The 12151-nt window shown below is 48.6% G+C and overlaps 1 protein-coding gene across 1 annotated transcript in view; it reads right to left on the bottom strand.

Annotated features, from left to right (window-relative positions):
* Positions 1-12151, bottom strand: part of DPYD (dihydropyrimidine dehydrogenase) — a 351367-nt gene that overhangs the window by 74986 nt on the left and 264230 nt on the right. The window contains exon 16 of the mRNA XM_036344651.1: positions 8495-8578. Within this exon, the coding sequence (XP_036200544.1) occupies positions 8495-8578 (84 nt within the window). The remainder of the gene's footprint in view (positions 1-8494; positions 8579-12151) is intronic.

The following is a 12151-nucleotide window of genomic DNA, read 5'->3' as shown; positions in this document are numbered from 1 at the left end:
CTGCTGGTGCTGGCCGGAGAGTGGCGATAGGGTGAGCGGCGGAGAGAAACCGGGTCCGTGGGTGGAGGGTGCGAGGCCTCAGCCCGTGTCCCCTCTCCCCCGAATCAGCGGGGCCACTGCTGGGGTTGGGCCTCCTTCGTCTTTAGCTCATCCGTCTTCCTTGTATGTTTCCTCTATAAGAATCTCACAGTCACCAAACCCAAGGTCCTCCTCCCCCCTCTCCATCCCCCGCACCTATACATGTGGGCATGTACACCGGATTTATACAAACACTTCCTTCACTTATGTTGAATTTCAAAGACCCTAAAGCGACGCAGATGTCCTCAGAATTACATCCGTACGCACGTGCCCTGACACTAGACTTTCCTCACGAGCCCTTCTTTTCCAACCCGAGAGGGTAACGTAAGGAGATCAGGGTCTCAGATTTACGCAGGAACCACGGACGCGTCACACGCCTGAATGCTTCCACGGACTCGGACCACACGGGGAGCGATGGCCACGTTTGCTCCGGCTTAGCCTGGACCACACTCGGGGACCTGAGGCTGCAGCGTGAACCTGATGGCCGGGGCCGCGAACCGGGTGCCTGTTCTTGGTGTTTGTTTCCCATGGAGCTCACGCCCCCGCGCTCTGCTGGTTCCCATGGGACCCGTTTGGAAGCTCACATGCTCGTCGGAGGACAGAAAGTTAAAAAAAGAAAAGAAAAACAGGCCCCGTAGAAACAGACTATGTTCCTCTTCAGTGAGGTTACTTCTGACAAGGATAATTTTTTTAAAGTCAGAGTCCTTAAACTAACACGTCTGGAAAATGCTATGTCTGAAAAATTGTCTTATAAAATTTTAAGCTGAGAAAAAAAAATAGTCCCTTTGCTTAAGGCGACTTAAGCAGCTGATCTCATCTATGTCCCTCTTTTTAATCTCCTGTGTTCTTGTAGTATTGAATTTTTCTAGTTTCTACTTCCAAGAACAACTAATTTAATTTTTCAAAGGGCGGCAGGAATGGCCTTTTAGCGAATAAGAATTTTTCATGTTATGCCTTCATAGGACTCGGAGACCTGTTATTATTTTATGGGGGGAATTACCCTCCTCAGGAGAAGGCACCGAGACTTCCTCACGACTCCACACGACTCCCTGAGGCGGAGCAGAAGGGGCTCGGGTTCCCAGTGGAATTAATCAACGTCCAGATGATTTCGGCCGGCTGTGGGCTCTGAGGTGGCCAATATGCTTATCAGAGTCACGCACGAGAACAGAAGACTCACGTCCCTTCATCTGCATCCACGCAATGTCCATAAACATAAGGACGTGGAAGACGAGGTCAGACGCAGCCCTGGGAGCGGACGCTGATGGATGAGTCTGAGGACGATTTGCGTGGGGACAGATAAGCGGGCTGTCGGGCGGCCGGGCCTGGCTCTGTGGGCTTGGATTTAGTGCTGTTTGCAGCTTCTGTCCCGGCAGCTCACAGAGGGGCTGATCATCCACGCCCCGCCACAACCCCTCGCCGTCACCGCCGCAAAGAAGGACGGTTCCATTTCTTTTCATGGCAGAGCCCCATGTTTGAGGTCTGTGGGAGTCTGCTCCCTGGCTGTGGCCCACCTACAGTTTCAGATATATCTTTTTTACTCTTTCTACTTTTTATTTTGCTAAATTTTTATTTCTTTACTAGAGGCCCGGTGCATGAAATTCGTGCACTTGAGGGGGGTCCCTCAGCCCAGCCTGCACCCTCTCACAGTCGGACAGTTGTTTTTATTTAGTGCTGCTGCGGAGGTGGGAAAGGCTCCCGCCACCACTACTGCGCTCGCCAGCCATGAGCTGGCTTCTGGCTGAGCGGCGATCCCTGTGGGAGCGCACTGACTACCCAGGGGGCAGCTCCTGCATTGAGCGTCTGCCCCCTGGTGGTCAATGCATGTCATAGCAACCAGTTGTTCCACCGTTCAGTTGATTTGCATATTACCCTTTTATTATATAGGAGGATTTGTTTTTATTGACTTTATTTTATTATTTTTAAATGTTTCCATGAAATCTATGGGGAATGCTAGAGTAAAGGAGTGTGAGGGGCGGGGGGGGGGTGCAAAGAGGGCCTAATATATGGTGACGGAAGAGGATTTGACTTTGGTGGGCACAGATCTTGGATCACAGAAATCCACACCTGAAATCTATAGGATCCTATTAGCCAATGTCACTCCAATCCTTTTAGGTATTTTTAAAAAACACACGATTAAAACAAACAAAACAAAATCAATAAAACTTTCTAAAAACCTGAGGACCGGTGTGTTTCCTGACGGGTGTGTTGTCAAGGTCTTCTGAGCTTCACGTGTGTGTGTGCATGTGTGTGTGCGCGTGTGTGTGTAATTGTCTCCGCTGTCATCTATGAACCCAGACAGGCCCTCTTTGTCTGAATGTGACAGATCAGTTAGGACTGTGGCAACTACCATTTACAGCTATTGATTTCAACGTGACATTAAAGGCCCCAAATTCAACCATTATTCTCTTCAATTGTCACAAACAAAGGTTAATAACAGCTGAGCTGGGACTGAAGGGATCAAGTAAGGAGTGCCAACTGAAATGAGCACTTTGCCTTCTGTGAGCCACAGATCAGTGTGGGGGTCCGCGTCCCCCGCCCCCTATTCCCAGTGAACTTGTCATCGTTTTGAAAAGGCGCCTCTCTCCCCAAAAGTAATATCTGAAATACAGAAAAGGGAAATGGAGTTTCCTAAGAAATCACGCCATTTAGCATAATCAATAATTGAAGCCGCATGCCTCCGTGCAGGGAGTAAAGCGTTTTGCTCGGCTGTCTCCACTGCAGAGGGTAATGCTCCTCCTAATTGTGCACGGGGGTCGGGAGCAGGGCTGACCGGCTTTTCAGCCCTCAGTTTACGCCCCGACTACGGCTGGAGGGAGGCATGAGCTTTCTGGCGCCCATGAGAGAGCGGAAAGCAGCGGTTCTCAACCTGTGGGTCGTGACCCCTTTGGCGGTCAAACGACCCTTTCACAGGGGTCGCCTAAATACATCCTGCGTATCAGATATTTACATTACGATTCATAACAGTAGCAACATTACAGTTATGAAGTAGCAACGAAAATAACTTTATGGTTGGGGGTCACCACAACATGAGGAACTGTACTAAAGGGTCGCGGCGTTAGGAAGGCTGGGAACCGCTGGCATAAAGGCAAGCGCAGAACGGCGTGAACACAGGCCTGCAGAGGGGGCGAGCGGCGTTCTCTTGGGGGCAGGGGTGGGAGAAAACCCCTTTTCTGTAATAAATAGGCAGGAAGTTGCTGGCAAGACAGTCCACACCTTCACAAAGCAGTGGCCAATTTAAAGAGCCTACGAGCCTTGACAATCCCCACCTGCTTGTATTTACATCGTGATTTTCCACCTACTCGCCCTTCTGGTAAATGGTAAATAAAATCTTATGGGCTGTGTCCTCTATGAAATTTTTAACAAGAATCTTATTTTTTAAATGACTCCAATAATGTGACTTATTACTGATGAACCCTGCATCGTTAAAGATTTACAGAGAGCTATCAAACTACGCTTCTTATTAGCGGAAATTCTTATCTAATTCTTATTAGATAAAAACTAGCCATTTTTGGACCACTTCATAGAAAGGAACGCTAGACCGAGCAACTGAGTTTAGGATGATTTATTATTGATCATTATTTCCTAGAAAAATTAATGAGGCTCTGCCCCAGAGTCAACCTGTACATGCTAGTAACCACACTCCAAGGGGTGTCAGGAATGGAGCAGCATTTCCAGCTCAACCTGGTTTATGCTTTAAATCCACAGACCAACCTCTGGGCCTGGAGTAGTTTTCTGCTGTCTAATAAGATGACAGTGGTGAAATTATTTTATTTTTTTTGTGGGTAAAGTGCAGGATTTTTACTTTAAAAGTTTCTTTTATTGTTTGAAGTATTACATACAGTAGTAGATGTCTCCTTTCCCCCGCACTGACCTCTGCCCGGCCACCCCCACCCCCAGCACATGCCCTCACCCTCCTGGTGTCCGTGTCCATTGGTTATGCTTATATGCATGCAGACAAGTCCTGTGGTTGACCCCTTGCACTCAAACAGAAAAATATACTTTAAAACCTGACTTCCTGAGATAGTTATATTTAAAAACTCACAAGGATTAACTATTGTTCCTAGATAGACAACTGTATAAAATAAGAAATAAAATTTCCAGGGTGTCTAACCACAAGGGGCGATGGTTAGCATTCTGTCCACTGCCCACCCCTATGTTTATACAGGCCTATCTATCTACATACCCACATGTGATTATTTAACAACAATGCCAAGCTTGCTTTGTGCTCACTCTGTCTCTCTCTGCATATATATTTGCTTGCCTATTTTATATTCACATGTCATATAGACATGCTAAGCATTATGCCCCTGCTCGCTGCAGGAAAATGCTGATATCCAGTCTGTATCCTGTCTGTTTACTGTAGCCATGGTATCTTTTGAGATCACTCTTTTCTTTTAAAACTTGTGCCTTTTCTGCCTGTTTAAGGAAGAGTTCCATATCACGAGATCAATTACACGGACGCCAAAATTGTGTTTTAAATGTTTGTAGGAAAGCCTATGACATGTAGGTTTTGAATGACTTGCAGTTGATTTTCGGGCAAGGACCATTTAGTTAATAGTTCCACGGTTTTGCACTGTTTGGCAAGGACAGCTCATGTAAATCAATCAAGTTTCCATATGTGCCTGGGTCTTTTTATGAGTTCTCTACTCTGTAACTTTGCCAAAACCATTATCTTACGAGCTATATAGCCTTAGAAGAATTTTTTTTTAAGCCTTGTCAAAACAAGGCCCCCCAAAATTAAGTTGCCTCCCCCCAAAAAAGGGAGAGAGAGAGAGGATGCCTTATAAGAATTTTTGATAGTGATTAAGGCCAACTCCCCATTGCTTTGCGCAATGGCTAGCACAGAAAAAAATGCTATATACGTATTTTCTATTATTATTATTATTGAATGCCTTGGATATTTTTGACCCTTTTATTATCCATATAATTCTCCTGGAATTTTTATGAGTTTTGCAATGAACCTAGTGATTAATCTGGAAAAAATAAAAATCTTTATGCTACAATTTCTAATTCCTGAATGTGATATTTTTCCATATTTTATCCTTTTTAAATGTCTTCTGATAAAAATGCTTTAATTTTCTACATAAAAATTGTACAAATCTTTAGTAAGATTACTTCTTATTTATATTTTTAATGCAAACAGTAGTTATTTAAAAATGCTTGTTCATAGAAATGACATTGGTGTTTGCATGTTGATATTTTTCTCAGCAATTTTCCTAAGTTCTTTATTAATTCTAATAATTTATCAGTGGGTAATTTTATATGTCACTTGTAGATAATATTTTTCCAATTCTTTTATATTTTTTATTTTTATACTTTCATTTTATTTCAAATGTATTTTTCTATTCTTGTTGAGTTGCCATAGTATATCCAGCACAATGATGACTAGATATGCAAATCACAGGCATCCATCCTGTTTCATCTCTGATCTTTAGCAATAATGCTCACCACATTTCAACATTAAGTTTTGCTATTTGCTGCAGTTAGTTTGCAAGCATGTTTAATCACTTTAAGAAAATTCCTTCCTATTCATAGTTTTCTAAGATTTAAAAATTATGAATAGATATTGAATTTTATCACCCATTCTTTTCTATACCTATTAAGATGAACATATGACTTCCCCCCTTCCCCTTTAACTGTTTAAGTGATGATTCATATTAATTGAATTTTGGGGAGGGGGATTAAGCCAACCTTGCTTTACTGTGGTGCGTCCCACATGCTCACGCCATGTGCATTCGGATACCCTGCTGGATGCAGCATGTTAGTAGTTGGGTATTTTGTATCGATGCTCATGTGAACCAGCCGCAGTTTCCTTTCTCACACTGACCCTTCAATGTCAAGGCTATGCCTGCCCCGTTACATGAGCAGGGGCCATTTTTCAAAGCCAGTTTGGAAGGCCAGCTTTTTCCTCTGTGCTAAAGACCAGCCACACTGTGGGCTGGCCGTTCTAGAGTTAAAGTGGAAATTAGGAATCATTTTTGACTAATTAGGATTCAAACAGCTCTCGCTGGCTGGTGCAATAAATTCACGGATGTTAAGAAGGCATTGTCACAATTAAGGTTTTTGAAAAAAGAAAATCCTTTCCAAGAGGATGTTTTCCATCGACAAACAGGCAAAATTAAATGCCCGATTAACACACATAATGTCCTCTTTAATAATTCTCAGCACCCTGCTAATTCTGCTAATGCTAGGGCGCCGTCTACAATGCTTTCCTTTTGTTTCATGTGTTGAATAATTCAATTAAAAGTCTGACAAAGCAATAACAAGGGATTAAATGTGGTCGAATTGTAATTCGAAATAAAAACATAAGCTTTTGGGGAGTATTTATTGACTATCCTACAAAACCCTTTCAAGGATGTGAGGTCGTTGGCGTCTCCAAAATAAACAGTAACTGCTTAGCCTCCCTCACTTGTACCCAGTTCCAGCGAACGAGAAAACGAAAACGTGTAAAACTAAAGGGAGTTCTTGCCAAGCAGACCACCCGGGAAGGGCTGCGAGACGCCTCTGTCTGGCCTGCGTGGGGGGCAGCGAGGCCCTCCGTCCGCTGTGCAGCGAGAAGAACACCTGTCAGCACCTGAGCGCGAACAGCAGAGGCGCGGAGGCCTGGAGGCCTGGTCCACCCCGGCCGGCAACATCGGCCTTTCTCCGGCAACTAGGGCTGTCCAGGCGGCGAGAAGGGCAGGGGACAGATGGCCTTCCTCTGGGACAGACGGTGACAAAGGCCTTGGCCTGGACAGTGCTGACTCGAGCATCAGAAGCAGGACAGGAGGGACCCTCACGGGAAAAACGAACCTCAGGTGTCGGCGGGCAGAAGGGAGACGGGAACGGACGGCGCGGTGGCTCTGGATCAGATGTTAATGCTGTAACACCTCCCTCCCCCCCCCCCCCCCCCCTGCAGATATAATTCTGTGCTCAGCAGAATTAGGGCAGGAAGATGCAGTGAGGACATCGCCTCTCCTTCCATCCAGATCAAAAGCAGACTGACGAGACCAGGCGTCATCTTGGGCCGTTTTACGGGGGCGCTGAGGAGCCGCGGGCAGGCGAGCAGCCTGCGTCAGACACTGACCCCCACGCCTGGTCTGGCCATTTCCTGGCTGCAGGATTTCGGACAAACTGCTTAGCCTTTTAACCCTCTGAGTGCCAACCAATATCCTAGGTGCTATGCTAAAATTGCCAAGGCATTTTTGCTGATTTCACAGCAGTTTAGGAAAAAAATTATGAATCACAAGTAAATGAAGTTACATATTCAATATCTTCCACAAAAATCATCATCTTCACAGCAAGAACTGACAGATGCAGCAACATCATCATCACCAATAAAGCAGACTTAGAACTGGACACGGCAGGAGAAGCAACCACGCTCCCCGCACTCAAGGGGTTAACACTCCTGCTTCTTCATCTCCCCAAATGGCGGTCATGGATAATGGTAGTAGCCGCCCCAAGGGCTGTTTGAGAATTAAATCACATGACCCACCCCAATAACAACACGTTTCCTGGTGTATAATAAACTCTCTGAGAACGAGGGCTGTTTGTTGTCAGCAATGTGAGCCAGCCCTGCGAGTTGTCACCCCACACGCCGGGAGGATGTGAAGAGAGCTCAGAAATCACGGGGCACAGAGTCAACCAAGAAAAGTGGTAAGCAAGCAGAAAAGAGGAGAAAGTTATGATCTAATCTAATAAAAGACAAACATGCAAATTGACCGCACCCCCGCTACGCTCAGGCCACGCCCACCAGCCAATCAGAGCGACTATATGCAAATTAACCCAACCAAGATGGTGGCTACAGCCACGGAGCTGGAGTAAGCAGGAGGCTTGGTTGCCCCTTCGATGGAGGAAGCCAAGCTTCCCGCCTGCCCTGGCCGGCTGTGGCCTCCTCTCAAGGCAACAAAGTTTCAATTATAGAAGATAAATAAATCTCATACCTACTTCCAGCCAGCCTCCACTGGGAGCTTGGGTGGCTGGGGGCCGTGGCCAGCCTGCAAACAGCCATCAGCCCCTCACCCAGGCTGGCCACACCCTCATGGGGTGAGGGTCCCTGCTGGGGGGCTTGGCCAGCCTGCAAACAGCCAGCAGCCCCTCACCTAGGCTGGCCAGGCACCCCAGCGGGGACCCGCACCATGAAGGGGCTGTGGCCAGCCTGCAAACAGAACACTGCACCGCAAGCAGCCGATTCGGCTCGGTGCTTTGTTAAACTGTTTGGTGTGAGATTCCCTCCTGTCAGGCCCACAGTGGGAGCCTGTCCTCAATAACCTCACCCTTGCTCAAGCCCAGCTGCCTTCCCTCCCCATGTTCTCAGCACCACTGAACAGCGCAGCCCTGGCCGTCTCTGCCTGTCTGACCCGCCTGCGGCAGCCTTAGCCCCTCAACCGGGGCCCGCTCCCCCCAGACAGACAGGTGACAGCTGCGAGGTCCTTACCTGCCCGCAGGCCAGGCCCATGCCCCTCTCGCCCATGCCGTGTGGACAGGACAGGTTCAGCTCCAGGGCGTCCGCTCCGGAAGCCTGCGGGACACGTGGGAGAGGGAGGAAAGGGACAGCGTTACTCGTGAGCCGCAGGCTTCCCCCCAGTCACACAGCCCGGGGCATGTGGCCAGATGGCAGCCCCGCTGCTCCCTCCGGGATGGGATGGGACGGCGGCCTCGTGGCCTCGCAGGGCTGGTCTGGCTCCGATGAGAGCGTCTAGAACAGCAATCACAGACACTCACGGGAGCTCCCCGAGGGCCCTCGCCGCTCCCTGGCTCCATGTCTCAGATGTGCACAGTCCTCGGTTGGCTGGGTGCATTTTACACAGGAAAAGCGCTGCCCAGGCCTGGCTACATGGAGACCAGCAGGGGGGTCAGCTCAGCTCTGCCTGGCCCGTTCCCGCGGCCCCGCATGGCTCTGTTCACAGGAACACACCTTATTCCCCCGGGAGAGGTACCGTGAGCCGCCGTGCAAAGGAAGACGGAGGAGGCTGTCGGGAAGGAGCACCAGGGAATGTGTTTTTAACTGAATGTCAATTTTACCACATTTTTAAAAAATGTCCTTGTGCAGAATCAGGGAGTACAGGTGACACTGTCTTAGCTTAATAATTAAACAGGAGTCCTTCTCATTTATTCATTAATTCACTCGTGGACAGAGGGCTCCTGCCACAGGAAGACAGGAGGTCAGTCCCTAAGCATGCGCAGGGGGTTGTAGAACTGTTGGGGAGTCTCCTGTGAAAACCTCTAAGAATAAACAAAATGCTTTTCTAATAGCTTAATAGAGTAATGTGAGGAATGGGAGATGAAGTAAGTGGTTCAAGTTTTCCATTCCTTCACCTCACTTCTAGAATTTTCCAGGTGCTACAACTTAAAAAAAAATTACATATATAAATTTCAGAGAGGAAGAAAGAGGGAGAGAGATAGAAACACCAATGATGAGAGAGAATCCTCCTGCACGCCCCACACAGGGGATCGAACCCGCAACCCGGGCACATGCCCTGACCGGGAATTGAACCACGACCTCCTGGTTCATAGGTTAATATTCAGCCACTGAGGCACGCCAACCGGGCTACAATTTTGTTTTAAATAAGGTCACCTAGAAACTTCATACAATTACAACAAGTCTATTCAGCCAGACGCCAGCTGAGAAAAGCTCACTGCTTTCCAAGTGCAGGGCCCTGCTCCCTAATTGCTCAGGTTTTAGCCTGTTGTGCTTCCCCACCTGCTTTCTGAATGTTAAGTAGGACCTCACCGAACCGGAATCCTGGTTAGCCACCTCGCACCCATCTTGACTCATCGCGAGCCTGCCTTTGCCCCGGCACACTTGGGAGAGTTCCTTTGCTCACTCAGCCTGTTTTCTAACAGGGTTTCATCGTGGCTTTTGCTTCCCTAATTCAGTTTTAAACGCGTCCTATTATTTGGAAATTACGTTATTTAAGTCATGCCATTTTCCCCCTGCTGGTTCGGTAGTAATCATGGGCCACACACAACTGGCTACACTGAGTTCAGTCCCAGGTCGGCCAAGGACTGTGTTGGGCAAGTCAGCCAACCTTCTGTGTCGGCTGTAGGAATAGGCCCCGTCTCCAAACACGTCCCGTGGAATCACCAGCTTCCTTAAAAGATGGCGCAGCACAATTATATACACGGCTGCTCTTTCCTTATTATTTCTTAGTTATTTCAAATATTTCCCGTAGACTTCTGTATTGAGCTGAAATGCAGCAATTTAAAAAAGCAAATCAATACAACAGCATTTTGGAATACCTAAGCTTTAGGGGGCACTGGCTTACATATTCACCTGATGCACATTTCCTAAAGTACAAGTGCCCGCTGACAATCAGGAGCACAGTAATGACGGCAATGAGCAACAGGCCAGATGCTGTGCGAGGCTCTCTCAGTAGGATATGTCGTTCTTCCCATTTCACAGAAGATGAAACTGAGGCACAAGGAGTCTGAGTGCCCTGCTCCCTGTCCCACAGCCTGCAGCTGAGGGGAGGGTGAGAACCCAGCCATGTGAGAGCACTGTGAGCCCACAGCCTCTCCCTCCTGTGACTTAACAGAGATCACTTAGTCTGTGGCTGATGTTGGGACCGTATGTTAAGGAAACTTGACATCCTTAAGCCTTCTAAACTTTAAATTAAAATCCTGTAGCCTGCCTGGCATGGCTCCGTGGTTGAGCGTCAACCTATGAACCAGGAGGTCACGGTTCAATTCCCGGTCAGGGCACAGGCCCGGGTTGCAGGTTCCATCCCCAGTGTGGGGCGTGCAGGAGGCAGCCCATCCGTGATTCTCTCTCATCACTGATGTGTCTATCTCTCTCCCTCTCTCAAATCAGTAAAAATATATTTAAAAATAATTTTAAAAATAAAATACTGTAAAACCACCAACCCAATTTAAAGTTTTCTTCAATGACTGATGAGAAAGCTCCCCAGGATTCTAGAAATACACGAACACACGCCCAGCGGACACAGCGGAGAGGCTTCTGACACGAGCGTGTGTCTCAGGAGCAGGTGCCTGCCCCAGGTGACCCGGGACGGGCGGTGCCCCCTGGGCCTCTGCTCAGATGCTGCTCGCACAGACGCCGGCGCCCGAGCGGGCAGTGCGCTCCTCTCTGCGCAGCGACATGCACGCCGGGGGCCTGAGCTGCTGAATTAGCAGGAGATGGCGAATTAACCGGGACGGGGCATGCCGTGCACCCCGACCCCGGTCAGTCAGGAGCCTCTGGGTGCAGTCGCTGCGCCCAGCTGATTCTGCATCGCCCGAATGCCTGCACAGGGCGGCGCTCAGCGAGGGCAGGACAGGCAACGTGCTCTCCCCAAGGGTGCGCCTCCTCCGCGTCCCCTCCACGTCCCCTCCGCTTCTCCGTGTGAAGAAGGATGGGTACGTGAGTCGTGTGGACGCTGGAGCCAGACGTCGTGGGTTTGAATCCACATTCCCCATGTCCTCGCCGTGTGCCCTGGGGCAGAGTCCCTCCCTCCCCTTTGCCCGGTTCCTCATCTCTAACCAGTGAAGCGCCATGGAGGTGACTCACGGGGCTGCTTTGGAAAGTGTGAATACATTTAACAGCAGTGAAGGGCTCAGGCCGGCCAGCGGGCTCCGTGGTGGAGCAGCGGGCTATGAACCAGGAGGTCACGGGTCTATTCCCGGTCAGGGCACACGCCCGTGGGCTCGGTCCCCAGTGGGGGGTGTGCAAGAGGCAGCCGGTCAATGATTCTCTCTCATCGGTGATGCTTTTATCTCCTTCTCCCTTCCTCTCTGAAATCAGTAAAAAAAATATTTAGGAGAAAAAAGAAATAGATATGAAATGTGAGCAATGAGTAGCAAACATCGTTAAGCCGGTTAGTGTGTTACTAATACAAAGGCTTTTGACTTCTTCCAAGTAAAACTCGCTCATTTAAAGGCTCCCGACCAAAGGACCTCTTTTTTACGGCCTCTGTTGTACGGACGGGCGGGACGCAGGCAGCGTGTAAAGCGATTCATCATGGTCAGCTTAACGCTGGCCGAGCTCATGCCAGGCACGGGCTCCATGGAGGATTTCACGCTCAATTAGGTAAATACATGTAGAAAATGGACCCAGCGCCCAAGTTCAGGGAGCCGATTACGGATCACGTCTAAT

The sequence above is a fragment of the Myotis myotis genome, unplaced genomic scaffold (assembly GCF_014108235.1).
Source record: "Myotis myotis isolate mMyoMyo1 unplaced genomic scaffold, mMyoMyo1.p scaffold_m19_p_18, whole genome shotgun sequence".
Classification (NCBI taxonomy): domain Eukaryota; kingdom Metazoa; phylum Chordata; class Mammalia; order Chiroptera; family Vespertilionidae; genus Myotis; species Myotis myotis.
The sequence above is the reverse complement of the archived record's forward strand: the minus strand, read 5'-3'. Positions and strand labels throughout refer to the sequence as shown.